Source organism: Telmatherina bonti (assembly GCF_933228915.1).
Source record: "Telmatherina bonti genome assembly, chromosome: 4".
Taxonomy (NCBI): Eukaryota; Metazoa; Chordata; class Actinopteri; order Atheriniformes; family Telmatherinidae; genus Telmatherina; species Telmatherina bonti.
In genome coordinates, this window is record NC_136622.1 from 10,140,495 (window position 1) to 10,165,661 (window position 25,167).

The 25,167-nt window shown below is 41.8% G+C and overlaps 1 protein-coding gene across 1 annotated transcript; it reads left to right on the forward strand.

Moving 5' to 3' along the window:
• Nucleotides 1-1,643: 1,643 nt before the first annotated feature.
• On the forward strand, nt 1,644-24,682 carry LOC306754977 (monocarboxylate transporter 1-like). Its single transcript, XM_079239169.1, has 5 exons — nt 1,644-1,777; nt 9,505-9,773; nt 17,284-17,427; nt 17,550-18,347; nt 20,398-24,682. The coding sequence occupies exons 2-5, from the start codon at nt 9,557-9,559 to the stop codon at nt 20,667-20,669; spliced, it is 1,431 nt and encodes a 476-aa protein (XP_079095295.1). The 5' UTR covers nt 1,644-1,777; nt 9,505-9,556; the 3' UTR covers nt 20,670-24,682.
• The last annotated feature ends 485 nt before the right edge of the window (nt 24,683-25,167 follow it).

Sequence of the window (25,167 nt, forward strand, 5' to 3'; positions counted from 1 at the left end):
GCCTGACGGGCTTGTTGTGATGTGAGATCACACGGGTGTAGGCGCCCTAGATGACCTCTGGTCTCTGACAGAAATCTATATGTTACAAGGATTTTATGTGCACATTTAGGAGGGAAAGAAAGTTGTGAAACAAGCAGAAAAGGAGAGCTTCTGCTTTTCAGAGATGTTTTTACATAATACCAGTTTAACCTTTTATCAAGGGGACATAGGTATGACAAAAGAGAAACTATTATGGTAGTCACGTTCTCTGATCACAGGATGTAGACTTGCACAAAAGTTTGGAGGAGAAATTTGTTTGTTTCTGTTCCTAATAAGGTTATCATTCAGTGGGAAACAGGACAAAACATCTGTCAGAAGACATTCAATACATACAATAAGTAACACACAAAGTTAGATATTGTTACAGCAGGGCAGTGACAAACAACCACATTTATACTGAATAAAAGCTTTGATAGCACTGGGCTGTATGTTATCCAAGTCTTTGCAGGTCAGTATGGATTTAAGCTGCTTTTATTTGTTTTTAAATGTCTGAATGGTGCTGCCCTTTCTGAGCTCCTCCATCCCTGCACATCTTCTCGGTCTCTCAGGTCAGCTGACCAGTTACTTACTACTTCTGTCTGTACTGAGGACGAAACAGAAGCTCAGAGGGGACCGGGCAATTGCAGTGGCAGCACCTAAACTGTGGAATGAGCTTCCTTTAAACATTAGACAGGCCTCCTCTGTATCTGCTTTTAAATCTTCCCTGAAGACCTATTTGTTTAAGCTGTTTTTTTCCGCACAATAAATTGACTTTTTAGATCTGATTTTTTAAAAAGTGTTTTAATTTGATTGCCTTTATTTTTGACTGCTTTTAGCTGACTATAATTTTTTAAATTGTCCTTGTGTATGTTATTTATTCATTTTTTAAATTTATTTATTTATTTTAACCCCTCACAATGTGGCACTTTGGTCAACATTTTTGTTTTTAAAAGTGCGTTATAAATAAAGTTGTATTGTATTGTATTGTGTTGTGGTTAATCTTATGTTAGTTGGTCATTTCTGACCTTTTAGGTTTGTGTCCTGACCATCTTGTTGTAGGGATGAAGATGGAGGAAGAGATTGTGTTTTCAAAACAACAAAGTTTGTGTCAATAAAGAGAAAGTTGACACAATAAACACTAAACAAATACCATACAAAAGATATTTTTACACACACACACACATACATGTAATGTATATATAGTAATGTATATATATATATATATATGTACATATATATATATATATATATATATATATATATATATATATATATATATATATATATATATATATGTATATTTAAAAAAAAAACATGTATATATGTGTGTGTTTCATATTTCCTTGTTTATTCTGAGCCATGTATAATATTTTAGCAGAATCTGAAAATTAAACAACATCTTTTATTTTCATCTTGATTAAAAAAAGAGAGATCTTGTTCTCAGATGATGAAGTGAATAAGGTGCTGAAAGTAAACTTGCCATTTCGTACGTGCGGTAAAGGTTGCGCCCCACCCTCTGCGCGCACGTGCAATGTGTCAGTTTCCCTCCTTCCTCATCGTGAAGCCGCGCTGTGCGCATGCGCGGCCGTCGTGACGCCGTCCCCGTCACCTCGCAGCGCTACAATGTGAGCTGTGTGGCGGCGGTGGTGGAGGTTCCCCAGGCTGTCTGAGCAGCGTGCTGCCCTACTTAAAGCACAGAAAACGTGGACGACTCTCACAGAAACCGACTCTTCTCCGGACCCAGCAACAGAAACCTGAGGTGAGTAAGCGTGGACCATTTATAACCAGGCATTTTGCACGCATATGGTTGTAGTTTTCCTCCACATCCCAGTTAGTGTTACTGGTAACCAGCCAGTCTGAGGCGGTAAAATGCCCAGCTCCGCGTCACTGTGATCCTCTCCGGGTGGGTAAAACCTTTTCACTTCGTCTCGGCGCTGATTAAGTGGATTTGAACCATGGTTTCACTGATGCTGAGCGGCTCTTTTCACACCTACGTGTCGGCTCAGACAAGCCGCCTCGTCCGGGTGATCTGTGTCCGGCCAGGCCGGTTCTTCTCCGCAGCCTGTCCTCTGTCATCCCTGGAGCCCAGTCACCAGACAGGGGGGTCAGGATTCACGGAGGGGTCCTGCTAGGTAGAAGCGACACAACATGGAAAAACACGCGGCACGGATCCATTTAACTGTCTACATCTCATTAACACGCGCTAAGCATGGATGAGCACGCGCACATTTAATGCATCCAATAAAACACGCTCTGTGGTCGTTTAGCCACCTTGTGGTGAGTTATCCCCCCTTGCAGCATTTTCCCCCTTTTCCAAGGTGCACTGCTCGAGTGGCAGTGCACACCAGGCTGCAAAATACCGGCTGAGAGCAGACCAGTACAGCTGACTTAATGGGACCAGTGTTTGTGCGTGCCGCGGTTTGAGAACAGCAACTGTCTTTCTGGTTGACCTGAATTATCCTATGGTGCTTCTGTGTTTCCTGCTCTCTCTGGGTTTTTTGTTGACCAGACAGGGTGGGTTGAGTTCATTGTAACCCTGCCATCCATTCCTACTCTTTCCAGGTGAAAAAAACAAAAATGTTGGTATTAATTATTGATTTCTGAGATATGGCTGACATGAATGCAACTGCAGCCCATCAATATACTTTGTAACTCATTTTCTAGATTTATTTGGAAGTGTCCATTTAAAAATCACCATTCTTTCATGTAAAATTATTAAGTTTACTTTCATCTAAATCACTGGTTTCTGTTTTATAGTGAAATGCATTCATTTGACGTGTTTCTGGTCTTTTGTACAACATTGTACACGTCTAAGAATCTTTATAGTCTGTATGGAGCCTCTTATGACTGGAATTTCCTCCCTATTGCCTCTTTTCAGTGTTTTTAAGTCACTATATTTTCATCTTCCACCCACATGCGCATGTTTCTAAATGATGGAAAACATATGTTACTGCTATTTACCTTTATTTTTTGTTTCATCCTTATTCATTATTGCAATAAAGGGATAACATTGTTTCAATGTTATCCCTTTAACTGTGTTGTATGTGAGCATGTTGTTATTTGTTTGTAATGTTTTGTTTCCTTGTGTGTGTATATGTTGTGTTATAGTTTCTAATGTGTTTTATTTTAATAGACCTCTTTAAACACAAGATGTATCAACAAAATTTCAGATTTCTTTAGTTGACTTGAACTCTACTTCGATGCTTCTGTGTTTCCTCCTCGCTCTGGTCTTTTGTTGACCTCCTCTCCCAGAAGGACAGGATCTACACAAGTTTCACCTTGGAGATGTTCGGCCCTTTTGAGGCCCCTTTGCATATCAAAACCAGTAGCCCACTAGCACTGGTCTGGCTCAGAGCCTAAACCTCAGTGGAGTCTTGACTCAGATTTATTGGGTGCAGTCTTCGTGTGTTATCGTTCCTGCACTAATACCCTGGTGTGTTATCTATTCTGCTCAGAGCTGCACAAGCTGCACATGCCGTCTCTGAGGGTCAGAGCTCAATGGAGAGATCACATGGCAGGTTCGCGCGCAGTGCTGGCATGCAGGCCGAACTGTCCAAAACGGCCTCAGCAGCCTGTTTATTAATAGGTGTGTGAGATATTGTGTAGTGCAAAACCAGCTACATCATTTTCCACGAACAGGACTGGCTCAATTTTTTTTGCACCCCCTCCCCTTCTAAATGTCACACAGCTGCTGCATTTTTATTTCTGCATTTATTTATTTAGAATCCTGTTATTTAATGTAGAAAACCAGAAAACTGGTCCAGATACTGAGAGCCATGCATGGTGTAGTCATGAATAAGCCTGCACTGGTTTGTGCTTCATGTTGGGAAAGAGTTGTTGTTCACTTCTTGCTCTATGATTTCATGACCAGTAATGGGCTTTGTCATCAGCTTGTTGGCGAGTTAATCATTCTTAACAGTTGACAGAAGCGATTCATTTGTGTTGTAAATGATCAATTTAAACATCCAATGCCCAGGGCTCCAAACTAGTTGCTCCTGTTTAGTTCAAACTCACGTAAAAGGTTTTTTTCTTCTGTGTTTTTACAGCAACTCGGAGACTCTAAAATGATATGTGTTTCTAAGAGCCTCAGTGATCAGCTTTTGAGCTAAAACATGCAGCGTCTGCAGGTTACTGATCACTCTGTCGAGACTAAGGTCACCTCTAGGGAGGGAAAAGTCGACCCATTTTCAGCGGGGGATCCAATCGGTAATGTCAAAACTGATAGAAAACCTGAAAAAGGAAGAAGCAAACAAACAATGACAACCTGTAAACAAGCTGATGTGATGTGGTTGTAGCTTGTTTGTTTTTTATTAATGATGTGATTGTCGTTTGTTTCATGATCTGGTTTTTATCTGACATGAAAAGTAGCTCGACTCTCCCTCCTTTTTCTTCTCGGGATGTCACATTTACTTAATTCTACAGTTAATCACAGTATTAAACAATTAATTGATCATATGTAAAGATCCTGCAATGTCATCACTTGAAAAATGTCTGAAACAAAATGACAACTTCTGCACAGATCCAAAGTTAAATCAAGGTGTTGTTGCTTTGCTTGCATTGTTTTGGTTCTGCGAGTTGCAGAAGAGGCTGTTTGTGGACCCTACAGCTAGGGCTGGGCGATATATCGAATATACTTGATATATCGTTGCTAGTCCCCTGTGCAAATATAGAAAATGCCTATATTCGTCATATTCGAGTATCCTGTTGTCACGCAGTTGTTTTTAGCTGTGGGCGGAGTTTTCTCACTCCTCCTCGACTCTGCACCGCTTTGTTAAAGTTAAAGAGTTAAAGCAAGCGCACCTAGTTACGTACATAACGTGAGCTACGTGCTACGTCATGAGAGGCAGCGTGTAGCCACTTTCTCGCTAAATCTGGCGACTTTTTTGTGAAAAGCGACTAGCGACAAATCTAGTGACTTTTACTGGAGTTATTGGAGACTTTCCTGGTGTTTTGGCGACTGACTTTAAAGCACATATTGTAAAGTTATTGTCAGGAACGAGAGTCTCTCCCCGTCCTAAAGCACTCAGTCGCTCCGGCTGCAGCTGCAGCCAGTCAGAGGAGCAGAGAGGACACCTGCACGACTCCACCTACAGTCACAATGAACAGCTAAATCCGCCACTGATCCCGCTCCGGATTACAGAGTGGGATGTAAACTGACGTAAAGTTTTTCACGTCACGCAAAAATAATTAGTTATATTTGATTACATTCACAACCTCTGTCACTTACTCACCTCATCCACTGTGTGTGACACAAGCATATTTATCTAGCTTGTCATGTCTCTAGAAAATACAGAAAGCAGTGGGAATCAAATCCTGAATTAAAAACTGGCTGAAGCCGTTTATTGGAGACGATACGAGGACATTCTGCCTGTATTATAAGACTGATTTCAATGCTAAACTCTGCGATTAAAAAAAATAAAAAATAAAAAATACACGATAACTCAAACGTATCCATAAAGAAAAGCCTTATAATAGTTAATCATTTGAAAAGTCCCTCCTAGAGCACCTATTTTCATACGTTGCATTTATTACATCATGCAAAGGCACTTTATTTTGTTTTAAAATGACATGTTTCTGCCACTGCTTTAACTGTTCAATAAATACGGTTTTGATCAGTTTGCTTACAATTTCAACCTTTTGGCATGAATGTTTAAAATCAGCATATCTTAATGCAGTATGAACAATTATGTTTTAATGGAGACACAAAATCATCTTACTGATGTGATTGTATGCACCAAAGCATTAATTCAAGGCTGAGGTAAATATCGAGATATATATCGTATATCGTGACATGCCATAAAAATATCGGGATATTACTAAAAAGTCATATCGCCCAGCCCTACCTACAGCAGAACAAGTTATTCCCTCTAAACAAGCTGGTTAAGTCTAAAAAAGGAAACATGGTGTGATTGTGGAGGACGGCTCACTGGCCTTTAAAGAATGACATAAAAAGTTGCAAACAAGGGAAAAAAATCCATCATGTTTCACTACTTGTAAGATAACTACCAGCTTTTTATGCTAAAGGTAAACGCACAGTCGTTGGATTAAACGACGCCATTTATCCAACGTAGCTTTGAAATGAAACGTTATTGTCACGTGATTGACTCGGTTGTTCTTACAGCGCAACGTGATACGTTCACTGAACAGTACGAGAAAATACTGGGACGTGAGGTCAGGCGGTCCCGTCTGGATGAACCAGCTTTACATTAACAGTAGGGCTGCTCGATTATGGCAAATATTATAATCACGATTATTTTGACTGAAATTGAGATCTCGATTTATTTAACACAGTTAAAGTGTGTTAATTATGATGTTGTTAAAGAAAAACTATATTCATCTTTAACAACGTGAGTTTATTTACCATTAAACTGACTTTTAAACAATGTCTTTAGGATTCCCCAAATTTGAGAAAACAACATAACATGAAGCTTTGTCCTGACAAAGTGCAAATACTGATGTAAACTGAATAAATATAAGTAAGGATTAAACAACACTTCATGTCACGACGTTCTCGACTCGGCGCTGGGCATTATAACCGTGTAATGCACGGTTCAGAGTTGTTTAATCCGCTTTTACCATGGTCCCACACAGTAAATATTTTATAACAAATTTGTATTTTTTTTTTTTTTACATTTGCTAAATATACTAAATTATACAAACTATTTCACGTTGGCCTGGATGTAGTTTTTATGCCAAACAACCGCTGTCAGGCTACAGCACGTTTCTCTGATTCACCCGTTAAGACAGCTGATCTGAACCAGTTGATTAACGCGTTGCTATGGTAACGCCCCGTGACGGAGGGATATTATGGTGATTTAACTCGCCGAACTATGTGTGCGTTCATACAAAAATAATGCAGCCAGTTCTCCCTGACCATGGTATAACCTCCACATCCAGACGGTCCGAACTCAGCGGGGGTGGCTCTACCTGAACAATTGGCTGTTCGTGAAACTGTCTCCATAGTTACTGTTGCTATGGACAGAAAACACGCTGTTCATAGTCCGGCTGTTACAGTACACATGTGACCTTTCAGCAGGATGAATACTTTTGAGTTTAAAATAAATCTACCTTGAGTCTGTCAGACGGATTGATGTCTGTAACCTCTGAGCCAAACAGGAACAACGAGAACAACCAAAATAAAAGTGAGTGTGGAACAGACTGACAGCGTCGTATCACAGGTAGTACAACAGTCAGTTCCCTGCTCATTCCTGACCCAGTGCTCCCAGTTTGAGCTGCAGAAACCGCTTTAGTTTTCATCTAATTGCATTTTTCTATAAGAAGATAATCCATCCCAGACTTCTCCTGATACTCTTACTTTCAGCGAGACACTTCTTCATGATGGCGGGTGGGGGTTAAAGTGGCACGCAGTCAGCCTGAGCTCACTGGCCAACATGTTTTCTGTCATTTTAAATGTTTTGTTTTAAATTCCTCTAGTTCAAATATTCATCATTTCTAATTTTCAGCAACGATGTGAATAAATTTCCAACTTGGAAGATAAAAGTTCAGGCTTTTATCTGACTGCAAAATTATTCTCCAAATTTATTCTGAGATTTTTCGCGCTAGAGATGGATTGTTCATATTTGACCTGCTAAAAACTAAAAGCTTCTTAGTTTAATTGTTTTTTCCAGTTGGTTTGTGTCATTACGAGCCGCCTGTGTCCGTTCACATTAAGTTTGTTCCTGTAGCACTGCTGACATCCTGAAATCATTTCAGAAAGGCTGAATGTTTCTTAGTTTGTCTTTGCATTTATAATTTAGAGGCTTCTTACAGAAAGGTGAAGCAGAGAAAGCCCCTTTAGGCTCTGATGGTAGTGAAAAGAAATCTGATGAGTTGATGATGGACACATGCGCTGTGTGAGGACAGTTGATGTCAGACCTCCTGCATGGTTGATGGCGAACCACCGGCGCTGTGAGGAACCACCAGGACCTTCTGGGAACAGCTGAACTTCATGGTTTGGGGTGAAACTTCCTGGGTGACATTTCACCGCTCCTCTAAGCTCCTCTAAGGTCAAAATACATTAAAGGTTTGGGGGGGGGGGGCTGGTTTAGGATGACATTTACTTGGTCTGATCGCCCCCTCCCTCCAGAATGTTAAGAGGGATCAGCTGTTGTCCTGAATGACTTTTAGCCTTTGTGTGGGACGGTGCTGAGAGACTGGTTTAAGCTTAGTGGTGTTTCCTTTAAAATGGTGACCAGGTAGTGTCAGAGTTCCTCCCTGGTGACCCGGGGTTAGACCGAGGTCTGAGCTGAATCGGTTCTCTGACTCGGTTTAAACAAACATGATGGGGAAGTGCAAGCTCCTGTGATGCTGAGGTCTGTAAATGTAACATTTCACACCCGTCTCTTCAAAGCTCCGGGATCAGATGTCTGCAGAAAGGTTCGCACGCTCCTGTCTTCAGGACCGGTTATGTATCTGCCTGCAGGTCAGACTATTTTCTCTTTGTAAAACCTGACAGAGCTGGTCTGAACGCCATGCTTCCAGCTTTATTTTAGGACTTCTGACTCATGCTCTTTGCACACCTAGCGTTTATAGTGTGTAGTCATTTAACCCGTCTACTCTGCACGTGAGCTGAAACGTTTCACACATTGCAAAGTGCAGCCAGTGGGGACGAGTAGATCCATCTGCTTTATGTGGAGCTCCAGCACTCATGGGCTTTTTATTATTATTATTATTATTATTATTATTATTATTATTTATTTACTTATTTTGTTATATTTATATGGAGAGTATAATCTAAAAAACATGATGTTCAATGAAATTCAATTCAACTTTATTTATATAGCGTTGAATCACGTCAATGCCATCTCAAGACGTTTTACAAACAGAGAAAAAAAATAATAATGAAAGCCAATTCATAATAGCCTATATAAGGAAACCAATGGAGCCACTGGTGTAAAAAACGTGAAGAAACCAAATGAAAATTTACCTACCCTGATTTTTAATTAATTCATGAAAGAAATAAAACGGTTTTGATAGTTTAGTAGTTTCATCTCTATCAATGTTTATCCTGTCGAATCATCCGATCGATCTGCTGCACAGACAACTGCTCACATTAACATTAAAAAGAGACAAATGCTCATGAATTCTTTTACATTTTTTATTTTTTTAAGAATAAAATATTATGAATGTACACAACAACACAACAGAGAGGTGATAAACAAATTCAACAACCTTTACATTTCAAAAAGAAGAAAAAATTTCAGTATATTCCTGTGTCAACGGCTCTGAGGAAATCCTCCACAGTCCTGCATTCCCACAAAATCCATGCAGATTAGAGTTTCTTCTGCTATTCCACACACACACACACACACACACACACACACACACACACACACCCTGAAGGGAAGCGTGGACTCAATCCACTGACCCTCCAGTTGGAAGACGACGGCTCTCTCAAATGAGCTCCAGCTCTCCCCGGTTAATAAAGAATAAATGGGTGATTTTTTTCACCTTCTTGACCAACTTTTTTTCTTGTTTCTCTTCCAGGTACGGTTCTGACCCGTGATCAGTATTTGAGTTGCTCTGTGTCCGGATCATCATGCCTGCAGCGGTGGGTGGGCCTGTGGGGTACACCCCTCCTGAAGGGGGCTGGGGCTGGGTGGTGGTCGCAGGAGCTTTCATCTGCATTGGCTTCTCCTACGCCTTCCCCAAGTCCATCACCGTCTTCTTCAAAGACATTGAAGTCATCTTCAACGCCACGCCCAGCCAGGTGTCCTGGATCTCCTCCATCATGTTGGCGGTCATGTACGGCGGAGGTAAGACATCCTTATCTCCTGGGAAAAGCCTGACTTGTAGGAGAAGCAGCTTTCCTGGATCACTGGTTTTGTCTTGCCAGCAGTTTTACAGGAAACTGATTGAGGCCACAGCTGATGTGTTCCTGCTGAAAGAGCATTTTAAATTTCCGATGTCAGAGTTTGACACTGAGTCTGAGTCGACATGTTGTGGCAAGCAGTCACCGCTCTGGAATGGCCGTAAATGCAGCTGCAGTAACGCTAATTAGCCGTGTGCTAGATACTTCCCACCTGAGCTTGGTGTGTTTGTCTTGAAAGAGTTGGACCTTTTGTCCATCACTCATTTCCGACGGATAAATCTTGTCTGGAAAAGTTTTATTGAACTTTTTACAACACTCTTTACTGATATGAATGAAAACACGCTGATATATCCATATGGTGTAAAACTGTCTGATATATCAAAAGAAAGAAGATGACCGGCATAAACGTTTCCAGGTTTATCAAAACGGAACAACGGTGGCGGTAAATCCCGCCGTTTTCCCTGAAACATGAAATAACCCAAACACAGCAGCAGCTCCACGATACATGGCTTGGCAGTTAATCGGGGTTGTTTATAAGGACTGGTCAGAGACTCCATCAATATGTCTCCCACTTACTCCCAGTAGATCCAGTGAGTCCACACATCATGAGCTCCTCTCTACTGACATGTACGTAAAGTCTGTCTGTCTTTAGAAGTTTTCAGGATTACTTTTATTGTGATGCAGCGTAAAAACACATTTCACATGTAGATCACTTCAGCTGTTAGAAACTTTTTAAAAACAAAAAGATTATTTGACCTAAAATGGTTTACAAAGAAATGACTTGAGCTTGTTACATACTCCATGAAAAGCGAGAACTTTTGTCTCGTTCTCGAGGCCCCGGGAAGAAAATGACGACATTTTGTTCTCGCGGACGTGTTTGAAGACAGTTCTCGACACATCGGGCCGGCAGAACTTTTTTCTTGTAGGGCTCAGAGAAGTATCGCGTGATTGGTCGGACATGTGAGGTGGGCGTGGTTAACACAGAGAAAGCATGAAGCAGAGTTGCTGCTTCCATGTTTTTACTGTTTCAGGTAAAAGGGATTGTTTTAATAAAACAGCTGATGGAGGTGGTGAGAAAGTATGAACATTTTTACATGTTGCATTAAAACACTCTGACCCTGCCGCGTGCACGACCCGTCCTGCTGCGGACGAAGTTGCTTGTTAAACATGAAACTAGCAAAGCACTCGGAGAGCATAAACCTCCTTTTAAACAATTCCTGGATCCAAACGGTGATCCGGATCACCACCAGAATTTAATCAGTTCTTCATTTTTACATTTGCAACAACTCTTGAAATTTTTATAAAAATCTGTCCGTAATCTTTTGAGTTATCCTGAGCACAAAGAAGCCAGGAAACACATAACCTCCTTGGTGGAGGTAACAACCGGGTTCATTGCACATAAAAGCAGACATCCCCCCCCCAGAGTGACCTCTCCCTGCTGCATACATGCTTCTCCTGGAGTATGTATGGATCTGACGAAAAAGACGCTTTTTTTTGTTCTTGCAGCCTCGAGAACAAGAACTGTTCTTGTTTCTTGTGGAGGATGGAACAAGCTTTTAGATGTCGGAGTATGAAGGACGAATTAACCCAAAAAACATCCTGATATTCAACTGTTTTTGTTTCACAATGAAGAAAATTCCCAAATATGAATCCTTTTTAGAGGTGTTTTTTTTTTTTTTTTTTTTTAAATTCTTTTTCTAAAGTGTTTTAGTCCATTTCAGGGCAGAACGCTGGATCCCATCCCAGCAATTAGCAGGCAAGATGGAGGGGTACACCCTGGACTAGTCGCCAGTCCATCACAGGGCCAACACAGAGACAAAACAGCCATTCACACTCGCGCTCTCTCCCAGGGAGAATGTTGGGTAACCAGCTGACCCAAACATGCCTTTGAAGAGTGGGAGGAAGCCGGAGTATCTGGAGATAACCCATGCATACAGTAGGAGAACATGCAAACTCCACATTAAAAGGAGGCCTGGACAAAGCCCTTTAACATGAAACGGGCTGAATGTTCCTCTGATCTCCTCCTGGTGGCTTCCTGTCACATCATTGGACATTTGGTGCTGACTGATCGGAGCTTGTCAGACCTTCAGTCCATCTCTTCAGGATAATTAAACTGACAGTTATGTCAGTCTATGTGTAGTAAAGGTGGATCTAGACTCTGTCATCGCTGACCGTGAGAACGTGAGGAATTTTTCTTCCCAAGCTCCATGTCAACAGCTCGGCCTGACTGGATGCTCCAACGCCACATCTGGAGGCAACCAGAGCCGGCATCATTCTGTAAATGATTCCTTTGTTTTTCTGCTGTCATCTCAGCACAAAGCCATTTAATCAGTGTGGTCCAGTGGGTTGTAGTCTCCAACAGACCTCCTCGACTCCGTCTGGTTGTGGTTCAGGCTGGATAAATCTGGGAAGGAACTGAAAAAGTCACGTTTCATCTGTTTGTACTCTGATAAGTTTGTGAAGGTTTAGATACGACTCTGGTTTTTCAGAGATCTCACCTTTATCTTTCACATCAGCGAAAGTAAAACCAAAACTTACTCCATCTTTATTTACTCTATCAGTCACATGCAAATGAAAAAGATTGACCCAGAAATGTGTGTTTAGGTTACAACATCCTAGTTTTAATGTAACTGAAAGCAAACAGGAGTAAGTCATCACTCGGCTTCATCAGAATCCAGCAGCACACGAACGCCATTAAAACATCAAGCTGACATTAAAAATCTTTCTGAATGAACCGAATGTAAATCGGTCTGTTGCAAAATGCAATTAGTCAACTAATCTAGTTTGCCGGACGCAATAATTTTCATTTCTCTTCTTTGCCGCATTTGTTTTTATATGACAATAACTAAAAACAACAACGCAACAAGCTTCCATCTGCACTTAAAACTCAACCAATAACTGCAGTTTTCCCACAAAAGACCTTAACAAACAGGCTCGCTCCATCTTCCCGACAGTCCACGAGTCGGTGTTTAACCGACAGATTAAATACAACCAGGACGCTGCAACATGGTGTGCGCTCAGGCAGCGTGGCTTGTAAAGCGATGCTGCACTTTAATAATGTTAAAAAGGTGACATTTTGAAAAATTAAAATCCTGATCTGTTTGATCAGACGTGGGACTGGATGAGCATAAACCAGTCTGCACATCGAGCTAAATGTTCTTTAGAAAAGAAAGCATGTTGATCTTTGAAAGGGTGTACTTAGTCTTAGGGTTATTTTAGTCTAAAACGGTCTCAAAATGACAACAATAATCGCTTAGAGCAATATTATCGTCTAATAATTTGAGACGATTAATCGCACGATAAAATTTGTTACCATGTCAGGCCTAAATGTAAATTTGTCTTTTTTAAAGAAGCTTTTTGAAACATGCTTGAGATGAGGGGAGGGGGTTATCTGACAGCTGAAGGGTGGGAGGTGGGTGAAGACTGGCTGATCATGTGCTGCTGCATGGCGGCGCTGCTTTTTCTCCATGACGGACAAAGTGTGTCTCAGTACACAGCTGTTATTAATATCAATTTATCCCAAATTCAGAAATGACCTGAAATGATTAGTAGGGTAGAAATAATTATTTTTGACTGAAATTGAGATCTTGATTATTTGACACAATTATCCATTATCTTTAACAACATGAATTTATTTAACATTAAACAATGTGTTGAGGATTCCAAACATAACATGAAGCTTTGTCTTAAAGTGCAAATACTGATGTAAACTGAACAGATAAATATGAACTATGTTTAGGTGAACTTCCACAACCTACTGCAGTTATTCTACACTGACCTGCAGCCGGCGCCGACTGAGACTGGCCGCCTGGGAGTGCTTTAAGGCGGAACAATATGTGCCTTCAAGTCAAGTCGCCAAAACACCAGAAAAGTTTCCAGTAAAAGTCGCTAGATATGTCGCTAGTGGCTTTTAACAAAAACAGTCGCCAAGCAGATTTGGAACGTTGCCAGATTTAGTGGGAAAGTTGCCAAGTTGGCAACAGTGGCTGTGGGAGGAGTTTACAATGCCAATGACGACTGATTGGCAACTGAAGACGGCGTGAGAGGAAACTGCAAAGACAAACTAAAAGAAATCGCACTCTTTTATTTTTATGATCGTTGATAACCCAGATTGTAATTGAGATTAAAATCCGATAAATCGCCCAGCCCTGATGATTAGTGATAATAATGAAAACATTTCCAAGCGGCTGTATCTGATGCTGGAGGAACTTCCTAAAGAAGCCTCTGAACTTCTGGGTTCAGAAGTCCATCCACGCCGTCATCGTCCTGTTCTTCTGTTTTCATGTCTGTTTAAAGCCGAGTAGAACGAATGACATTCACACCGTTTCACTTTGATAGAAACAGATGTCACCAGCTGTTCCGCCGCCATCTGTATTTTATTGTAAAGGAAACGGATGTTCCTCTGAGGGCACCTGAAACCTTAGCAGACCTAATTGTAAGCAAACCTAAGCAGTTTGCTTACAATTTCAACCTTTTGGCATGAATGTTTAAAATCAGCATATCTTAATGCAGTATGAACAATTATGTTTTAATGGAGACACAAAATCATCTTACTAATGTGATTGTATGCACCAAAGCATTAATTCAAGGCTGAGGTAAATATCGAGATATATATCGTATATCGTGACATGCCATAAAAATATCGGGATATTACTAAAATGTCATATCGCCCAACCCTAGTATGAAGTATTGTTCAGTGAGAAAAGTACGATGGTTTATAACAGCTGGCCTCTGCTGGTGATGTTAACGAGGAGACGGAGAATCAGAAACTTCTGACTGGAGATGAGATGCAACGCCACAGTGTAGATGTTGACTTCACCTTATTAACATTATCTGCGTCTTAAGTCTCGTCATTACTCCTCAGTCCAGCGTTCCCTCACACACACACACACACACACACACACACACACACACGCATGTGTTTTTCATGAGCATTTTAGGAAGTGAAAACAAGGAGGAAGAGGGAGGAGCCACATGTTGAAACTCTGTATTTTTATGTCTTAATTCAGACAGATAACAGTTTGTGTCATCAAACTCGAGAACAGAAGGCGTGTCTGACTGCTGAAACATGAGGCAGTGTGCATACACACACACACACACACACACACCTGCTTCCTCATATAACCCGAGACAGGAAGACCGACGTCACTGTAGCTGACTAAGAACACACAACATGTTCCTAGTTTGTCGGAGAGATTTTGTTAGTCAAGGGGATTTTTCTTCACAACTGAAGGAACTATGACACAGACTTGCATGCGCGCGCGCACACACACACAGTTACAAGAATTTTTTTTTTTTCCCTAATTTTTCTGATGAACACTTCCTGCATTGCCAGCAGCACACACTCCTGCTGCTGACATTACCAGTCTCTGATATGGAAACCATTGATATTGTTAATATTTATAATGCAACAATCACATTAACCAGCTTGCGACATACACTCTCTACGTGCTGGTGGGAGTGTAACTTACGAGTGCGCATGAGGCGCTACATGCAGAGACATGAAATAATTATGTCAACATGAGAGTAAGGTTAATAAGGTCAGTCTGCTTAGATCTTGTAATAAAATAACAAAACATCAACCTGTTCCAGAGGAAAATGGACCTTCTGTTGTAATCTGGTGCAACATGAAAATAACCCAAAAGGTGTATGAATAAACTATAAAGGAAGTAACTGTAGGTTGTCTGGGGTTGACTGTGGTCACTGTTGGGGCGCCTCCCTCATATAATGGTTGGGGAAATGCTTTTTATTTTTTCTTAAAGTTTCTAAGTGCAGATTCCTGTCAGGAATGTGGAATGTCACCTCTGTGGCAGGGAAGGAGTCGGGGCTGGTGTGTGAAGTTAAGCAGTTCTTGACTATGCTCAGCATGGACTCCGAGGCAGCCGTCCATCTGGCTGTGATGTGGTTTGTGCCTGTGAAGCCTGTAATCCTCGAACCCATTTGGTGAAAACCAGCAGTTAAGGATGCCACTAAGCAGAAGTCCTATCAGTCCTATGTGGGTCCCATCAGGCCTTTTTTGCCTGTGGGACTGTTGATGGGAACCAGTAGGCCAAGCAGAGTGTTGCTGAAGCCACGGGGAATGACTTCCAGTGCAGCGCCTACAGTGGTTCAGGCTCTGTTTGGTTGTTGTGGTGAAGGAGAGTCTTTCGATATACCGGTTGATCTTTGTTCCCAGCCTCACCTGTGGTCTGTAACTGAAGGAACAAAAGGTCAAAGGTGTGTGTGGGCTCTTCTTTAGAGATGGAGTAGGAAGTTCAGTCATCCAGGAGGAGATCGGAGCAGAAAAGGTGCTCCTTCACCTCTAGAGGAGCCAGGTAAACTGGCGTTGGCATGTAGTTAGGATGCCTCATGGATGCTTGGTGAGCCACTGTGGGGTCCACTCCTCTCTCCTGAATCTAGAGACGAGTGAAATCCTGGGATTAATAAATCATCATTATATTTATAGCTCTTTGGAAAAGGACTCTGATCTTTAGCTTCAGAAGCATCTGACTGGCCGTGTGATGCTTTGTCTCCACAACATGTCAGGATGGAGTTGTATCTAAAAGCTGTGTTATGTCACAGTCAGACAGATGGAGGATATGTCTGCATTTACGTGTTAAAATGAGTCTTTTAGGTTAAAATATGCTCACTATTCCTTCAGATTCCCAGTTTTAGATACAAACTGCTTGGAAGCTCAACAGAGAGGTGTGTGGGTGTGTGTGCCTGTGTTAGCGTTTTATTATGACGTTGTATGAATATTGCTGCTTGCAGATCAAGTCGGCCTGTGTGGTCTTCTGCTACGTCTGGATGGTGAAGCCAGAATCCAGTGTGATGGATCTGAACTGGATGAGTTTTTAGTCCTGATGGTTTTATTGATCATATAGCTGGTTTGAGAATATTATTATGGGGATGCTGGATTGCCAACATGCAGTAATATCCTGATTAAGGTGGAATGGTTTAGAAAAGTTTTTTTTTTTTTTTAGAGAAGATGTTTGACATTAGAAAGCAGATTATTGAGAATATTTCCACACAGCTCAGTGTGTATGTAAAACTAGTTCTGTTGTTTCTCCTCTGGGATCTTCAGAATTGCTGTGAGTCTGAATCTGTGTAGCTCAACTCCTCCTCCTCCTCCTTGTCCTCCATTCTTGTTCAGTTTAACAGCCATGCAACTGGTTTTGTTACACAACCACCATCTCATTTAGCGGTGTACCAGCACCATCTTTAGGTGGATGTTTGCAGAGCTGAGCTGTGTCCTCAAAACACCTCAAACATTCAGGTCTTTGCCTCTTTCCGGCATCAGACGCAGTAAAGATTTTAGTTATCCTAACAGTTCAACTCTGAGTGAATTTATCTTAAATCCCAACAATATATTGATCGCCATGGGGATTGAAACTGGAGACGGTTTTGCCTGACAGATGGCAGCAGAAGGTTTATTAGCAGCTAATGTTGTTGTCGTCCTTCTCTTCCTGCTTTAGGTCCAATCAGCAGCATCTTGGTGAATAAATTTGGCAGCCGACCGATTGTGATCCTCGGCGGCTGTCTGGCGGGTTCGGGTCTGGTGGCAGCTTCCTTCTGCAACACAGTGGAGCAACTGTACTTCTTCATCGGAGTTGTAGGAGGTTAGTCTGGTTTCCAGTTAGGAACTCGGTCTGTCCCGGTTCCTGGATTTATCCAGTATGGTCATTATTCCCTTTGTCCTGGTAGAAATGGAAAAGTTGACCTTTGAACTGGTGTTTTCCAGGTTTGGGACTGGCCTTCAACTTAAACCCAGCTCTCACCATGATCGGCAAATACTTCTATCTTCGCCGTCCCATCGCCAACGGCATTGCCATGGCCGGCAGCCCCGTCTTCTTGTCTACCCTGGCTCCTCTAAATACCTGGCTCTATGATGAGTTTGGCTGGAGAGGCAGCTTCCTCATCCTGGGGGGGCTCCTGTTGAACTGCTGCGTGGCGGGTTCTGTGATGCGTCCCATCGGACCTAAACCTCAGCCCGCCAAGCCCAACCCTGAGGTGGAGGAAGGCAAGGCGCCGCCCAAGAAGACGGTCCTCCAGACCATCAACTCTTTCATCGACCTGACGCTCTTCAAACACCGAGGCTTCCTGCTCTACCTGATGGGGAATGTGGTCATGTTTTTCGGCCTCTTTTCCCCCCTCGTCTTCCTCTCCAACTACGCCAAGAGCAAAGACATCAGCAAAGAAAAGGCAGCCTTCCTCCTGTCCGTGCTGGCCTTCGTCGATATGTTCGCCCGGCCCTCCATGGGGCTTCTGGCCAACACGAAGTGGGTCCGTCCCAGGGTCCAGTACTACTTCGCCGCATCCGTCCTCTACAACGGGCTGTGCCATGTTCTGGCGCCGCTGTCAGTGGACTACATGGGGTTCGTGATCTACGCCATCTTCTTCGGCTTCGCTTTCGGGTGGCTGAGTGCCGTTCTTTTCGAGACGCTGATGGACCTGGTGGGGGCCCAGAGGTTTTCTTCAGCAGTGGGTCTGGTCACCATCGTGGAGTGCGGTCCTGTCCTGCTGGGACCACCACTCACAAGTAAGACATCCACTGTGGATGAGACAAGAAGACATCCTGTCTCGTGTCTCTGGCATCTCTCTGGTCTCATGCCAGTGATCTCTTAACATCTGTCTCTCTTGTCCCATGTTTCTCACATCTGTCTCTGTTATCGCTGATGTCTCGTGTCTTTCAACGTCTCTCATCTCGGATGTCTCGTATCTGTCTCTTGTCTCCATCTCTGACCCTGACATGTTTATCATGTCTCTGTCATCTCTGTTTTTTGTGTCTGATGTCTCTCTGATGACTGATGTCTCTGACATGTCTTCCATGTTTCTTATGTATCTGAAGCCTTGTCTTTCTGATGTCTCTCACATCTCTGTCTCTGACGCCTCTGATTTCTGGAATGCCTCTAATGTCTCTGATGTCCCCCGGCTTTAAAGTATTCTGGCAACTTGCCGGATTTCTGGCATGTGGAGTCCTTGCACCAAAAGAAGAAAGTAGTACTATCTAATAAGATAGTGATGGGGACAGAGGTGTAGAAAGTAAAAGTAGACAGTAGAAGTCCTGTCCGGCAGCTCTTTCCAACCAGTCACTAAACCAGATGAATTTAACCAGCTCAGCTCCACTGCAGGTAGACGAGTCTGTTGGTGAAAACACCTGATCTAAATGCATCGGTAGATCCAAAAACATGGCAGGACTTCCACTTTATTTTTACCTTCTGCTTTATATACCTCTGGATGTGGACCACCATCATGTTGAGTTGATCTACTACTGGTGTGAGAGGAACACATTATGAACCCATGAGAAGCTGAGTTGGACCTTAGAAAGTGTGGTTGAGAGATCCAGCTGCATGTTAGATCTAAGCTGGACCAGATTTACATGATGAAGCAGAAACGTTGATGAGATGCTCTAAATGTTCTATTTAAAAGAAGCCGCAGATAAACTACAGTACATCAGTTTTACTGGTGGGATGGACGTAAATGTCTTGTTATTCTGTTGATTAGACCACATATTATTCTAACACGCTCTGTAGCGGTCTGCAGGAGGGACTGTGTTCACCTGTATGTGCAGTTGGCTTTACACATTGGTAAAGCCAGGAGAATTGAGAACATGCGATTGGGTAATGGTCTGTTCAGTTGGCAGCCCATTGGCCAGAACTGTCCTGCTTATTCCCACATAAATAGTAAATATTCAGTTAACAGGAACTAAACTACAAGCCACCAGTTTGAGACGTTTTCAGACACTTTGTAGCTCTGCTGTTTACACTGTAGACGGAGGCCAAACACTCACACACACGCTTCTAATGAAAACCTCACATTCAGAGAAGATGTAGTTAATGACTAAAAACAGGAAATGTAACAACTGCACTGAGAAGTCTGCATACAGTCTCTAATCGGAACGTTCAGTAGGGCTTTTAGAAAACTCTTGGACTGGTGTGCTGGCGATGTGAATAAATAAATGAAGTGTGTTAATAAGAACGTGTCTAAGTGGTTATCTGAGAAGAGTAATAAGCTTTTACTGATGTGGACCAATACTAAAATATCTATTCTTCCAGTACCAACGTTTATATATCTAAAGTTCCAGGTTAGGTAGGAACTACTTCTTCTTCCACCTGTTACTCTGGTCATATCAGCGCTGCAAGAAGGTGCAGAAGAAGAAGTAGGTCCTGTCAGAGCCATAAAATACAGACCTGGTGGATGTCTGTAGCATCCTCATTGGTTTTAGGGAAGTGATCTACACCTGTCTGCAACTGGTGGAAGTTTTTGTGCTGATGTTTAAACAGAAGTTCCCTGCAATCTGAAAACTAAGACTTCCTTTATGCTCTGAAGTACAGTAATAAACATGATTATGGAATAAGTAAATACTACAGTAAATAACTGCATGTACGCAGCCTGGGCTGATGCCCCTGAGAAGATCAGCTCCTACAGAGATCATCTCTTAGACCAGGTGTATTAAACTGTTCAAAACTTGAAATAAAACCGCTACTGTGAAGTTTTAAAGAAAAAAACACTAACAACAAGTATTTGATTTCTAAGATGAAGATTAATAATATCAATACACACCTGATGTGTCTCTTTGTCCCTTCCAGGTAGTTTCTACAACTACTACCATCACTATGACTACACTTACATCACCTGCGGCATCATCCTGATGATTTCCAGCGTCTTCCTCTTCGTGGGGATGGGCATTAACTACCACCTGCTGGACAAAGAGAAGAAGGAGGAGGAAATGAGGGAGGGGCCTAAAGAGGAGCGCGCGGCCATGTTGGAAGCTGCCTCACCATCCAAGTCTGCGAATAACGACGAGCTGGCTCCTGTCACTCTGGATGACGTTGCCAAGATGGACGAGGACTCTGTGTAGATGGAGGATACTGTATAGTAAAAACAAGATAAAACAGACTCAGAAAGTACACCTCCAGTCTTTATAGAGCTAACAACCCCTCCACCACCTCCACCAACACCACCTGAAGCCATAAAATACAATGAGTCGGCTGCTGTGAAGCTACCTTCAGCAGATCAGACTCGTAGAGTTTTCCGTGCCTTTTCTAAACTGGAACGTTCCAGAGCACGGACACTGCTAACCATGCTAACAATCCGGCAAATATTCAAGGACTTCTCTCAGGGTCTGTGCCTGCTGCAGACTTTCACAACCTCACCGGTTTTATAATGGTTCACCAGAACCCCAGAGTCGGTCCATCTCTAGTCTTGTTAAACTCAAAAACTGAACATTTTTGTCCCGTGTGAGGATTTACTGAACTCGTGTTTAGATGCTTTGTCCATGTTTCTGAAACTTTTTACGTCTGCTGGAAAAGGCAGAAAGATGGACCGATGAACGTCCAAGAACCAAGACTTACACCATGTCTCAGGTCTGAAACCAGGTCTCAGATTTTAAACCATCAGGTTCCAAGTCTAAAACGATCGGGTCCCAGGTCTGACACCGGGTCTGAAGTCTGTAACCAGGTCTAAGGTCTGAAACCTGTGTAGACCTGACACAACCAGGTCTAAAATCACCTCTCATGTTTGTAGAGTAAATGAGTGATTTAGTGTCCGACACCCTGAACAGCTTCTCCTACAAACATCACACCTGTGAGGGAGTTGAGAGGAAAAAAAAAAAAAAGATCAGATCTCCTCCTCCTTTTCCTCTTCCTCCCTCCTCCTCTTCTTTCTCCTCAGTGTTAGATAATTGAACAGATTTCTGAGGAAGAAAAGGGTGTGGAGGAGGGAAAATCCCTCCGAACCGAAGGCTCAAATTTGCTCTTCAATAGAACTTGGTCCATCAAACATCACTTTCGTCATATTTCCATGTGTCCCTTCTGTTACCATGGTTGTTAGCCAATGCATCCACCAGAGGGCAGTGCGGAGTTCACCTAGGAGTTCTGACGTCACTTTCAGACCAGAAGCATGGAGACGGTGGAGGAGGTCATGATGAATTTCCTTGTCAGAGACTTGAAGATGCCAGGCAGTAGACAGCGGTGGTCTGAAACGACATTAAAGACATCCCAACCCCCCCCCCCCCCCATGGTTTCTGGTGGTACTGCTGCGTTTGCTGTCTGTACGGATCCACAAGCTCTCTGTAGACTGACTTAAATACTCGCATAAAGGATCCAGACGATGATAGAATGGCTTCATCTATAGATGTATTAAATATGGAGCATAAATTAGCCTTTAGAGAAGTTAAATGGTAAAAACCAGATTGCGTAATTTCCTATGTAACCACTCCAGTACGGACTTGTCCAGCATGGATCTGTCCTTCAGGCGTGTCTCCAAATGAAACAAACCAGCATGAGACTGAAGTTTCTGTGGGTCAGAGGGGACCTGATGCATTTCCATGTGTCCAGAGTCTGTGGCACTTTGACAGATAACAGAATTAACTCAGATTCGTCTTTTATAACGTTGTTAACAAACCTGAAGCAGCTCCGTTTGTCTGACGGCGAGGACTGTCGAAGGGAAACATAAATATTTCTGTAGAGGAATATTATTTATTTAGTCAGGTTCTCCAGAAGTTCTGACTTTAATAGCAGCAGAGATGTTAGTGGCAATGCTACAACAGTGTGTTTACACTGTGTGTTTTATTCTATGTAGTTTTTTAAAGACCAAAAGTGTTGGAAACTAACAAATCTAATGTTCGGTAGAAGTTCCTGTTGGGATTTTAGTGGTTTTATTTAAGCCAGTGTTGGTACGATCAGCTGTGTCTTGTCGTTTCTCTCAGCAGACCTGATCTGCAGCACATCTTGACAAGTGTGTGCGTTCCAGGTATTTTTGTGTCCACATCAACACCCCACCCTCACAGGTGAATCTGAAACCTGATTTTAGCTAATAATGAACACGTCATTTATTCACGGTTGAACTGTAGTGTTTTCTGGGGGAGGGCGGCGGCACAGCACCTTTTGTGTTAAACATGAACAGATGATTTTGTTTCTGGAAGATTTTTCTTTTTAGTTGTAGAAGTTTGTTTGTGTGAGTGAAGTTTCTGATTTCTGACAGACAAATAAACTTTTAAAACAAACCGGAGTAACTTTATTTCAGTTAATTAATTAAAGAAGACAAAGCGGTTTTGATTTCTATTCTAGTAAAGCAAAGACCTGAATGCAGGAAAGGACTCGACAGAACGGGGCAGTTCCAACATCATGAGCTGTTCTGTGGGAATTATTTTTCCAGTGATTTAACTGGTAACATCTCCGACATCACAGGTTGGTGTTTCCATCTCATATCTGCTTTTGAACCAGTGATTCTTAAACATCAAGCTATAAGCTGAAGAATAGTTAAACTGGGAGCTATGGTAACATTCCGTAGGATTTGGAAAATGTGGCAGAGGGGCTGATGTTTTGACTACTCGGGCTCTTAGGGGGCACTTGGTAGAAAAGGTTTGAAAACCATATGACAAAGACGGGCTGTCATACGACTTCCCACCACTTGGTGGCGGCAACGTGTCAGCTGTTCAATAAACTAATGAAAACAAGAGGTTCAGGTACCCGCTAGCCTGTCGTCCAAGTCATGGAGAAAGATTTAAAAGGGAAAAAGTAATTAAACGTAGAGTAGTGGGTGCGAATTTCCGACATTCAGCCACGTTTGGTCGCTAAATGTTGGGAATGTTACCTGAATGTCGCCTGGAAGGTCTCTGTGCGACGATCTGTGAATGTTGCCTGTACGTCGCACGCTATGGTCGCACTACGTCGCAGCAGCTTCAGTCGACATTCCTGCTGAGGGATGCAATAGTAACCTTCAGACAACTCCACCTAAACCGTAAAGTATTTTAGCAGCAGCCTCTGAATATTCTTGGGACTTATTAATCTCATTGATCATTCCCACACAAATGTGGTGCTTATATTCGAATATTTTGTTAAATGAGTAATTCATCACTTACTAATTAATCATAGTATTTGTTAGATGTTTTATTGTTAATATTTTTATCAGAATTTTGTGTAAATGCCTTATAGAGTTTAGATGCTACAGTAACCCATGTTTAACTTAGTATAGGTTAAAGGTAAATAATATTATGGTGGTTGCAATTATATTTTATAAAGTGATAATTATTAACTGCCAGCGCAAGACAGGATTATAATCGCTCTGTAACCCTATTGAATAAAGCAGCTGTAAACAATGGATGGATTTGCAGTTATTGGTGCAGAATTATGTGATATTGAAGTAATCTTGACAACACTGCCGTTCCAAACTGTCTGTGAAAAGTCACCACTCAGGGCTGGAAGATGCTGCTGGGAAAGAAGTGTTTAATCAGTACATATAAAATACTGATTTATACTGAACTGTAGTATAAACTGTATTTTATACTTCATGTAAAGTATAAACTACAGTACATCAGAAAAACACTCCTGGTGGGAGCCACAAGCAACTTCCAAACATGAGTTCAAATGAACTGTTTCCTGTCTTTTCCACCCACTGGGATTCCCTGTCTCTCATCCATCCAGTTTATTGATTATGAGCGAGTGTATCCTGGTGGGATCCAGACTGACAGGAAGTGATCATGGTATTGATGTGATCTGTTATTGAACTGCTTTCCGGGATTTTAGAGAACAAGTTCAGAGTAGTCACCAGTTGTTTTATTTGGTTTATTTGAATTTATGATGTGTTACTAGTTTAATAATCCCATCAGTCGCCAGTTTATTTTACCAGTATATTCAGATTTATCTCCACAATCTTCTCTACTGTCCACAACTTTTATATTTTCTGATAAACCAGAACTCTTAGTTTGCTCCAGCATTTGTCAAATAATTATAGAAGTTATTGATCACATCAGCCACACGGTCGTTATATGTTTGTTTTTGCACCAAGCATGTTTTTTTTAATAAATACTTTGAAATAAAAAAAGATGAAACTATGTGAAATCATTACAAAGAAGTCAGATTTAAACATCTTTATTCATCTTGTCCACAAAGAGCAACGTTTTTGGTTTTTTTTGTATTTTTACCCGTAAAGAATTTTAGATGCAATTGTTCTGATGTCAAGCAGCTTTAAGTGTCTCCTGTGCTGCGAGTTTTTATTACCATTAAATTCTGGTAAAGAAAACCTGCAATTCATTGCTTTGATTGCTTATTATGTTACCTCATTACCCATCCTCATTACCTGCAGTAAAACTGCAGCTTTTCTTCCTGAAGTTCAACACATCACAGTATTATGGTGATGATAGTTTTGCAATATATGAAAATATATTTTCTATTCTATTCTATTCTATTCTATTCTATTCAACTTGATTTATACTTAGTTTAGATTTAAATTCAAATCACCAAGTGCTACAATGGGCAGGGTTAGAAACAGCAATGAATAGAATAAGAATAAAATAAACAAAAACAGCAACAACATAAAAAAAAATTAAATGAATTAGCCGTAAGATGCTTTTATTT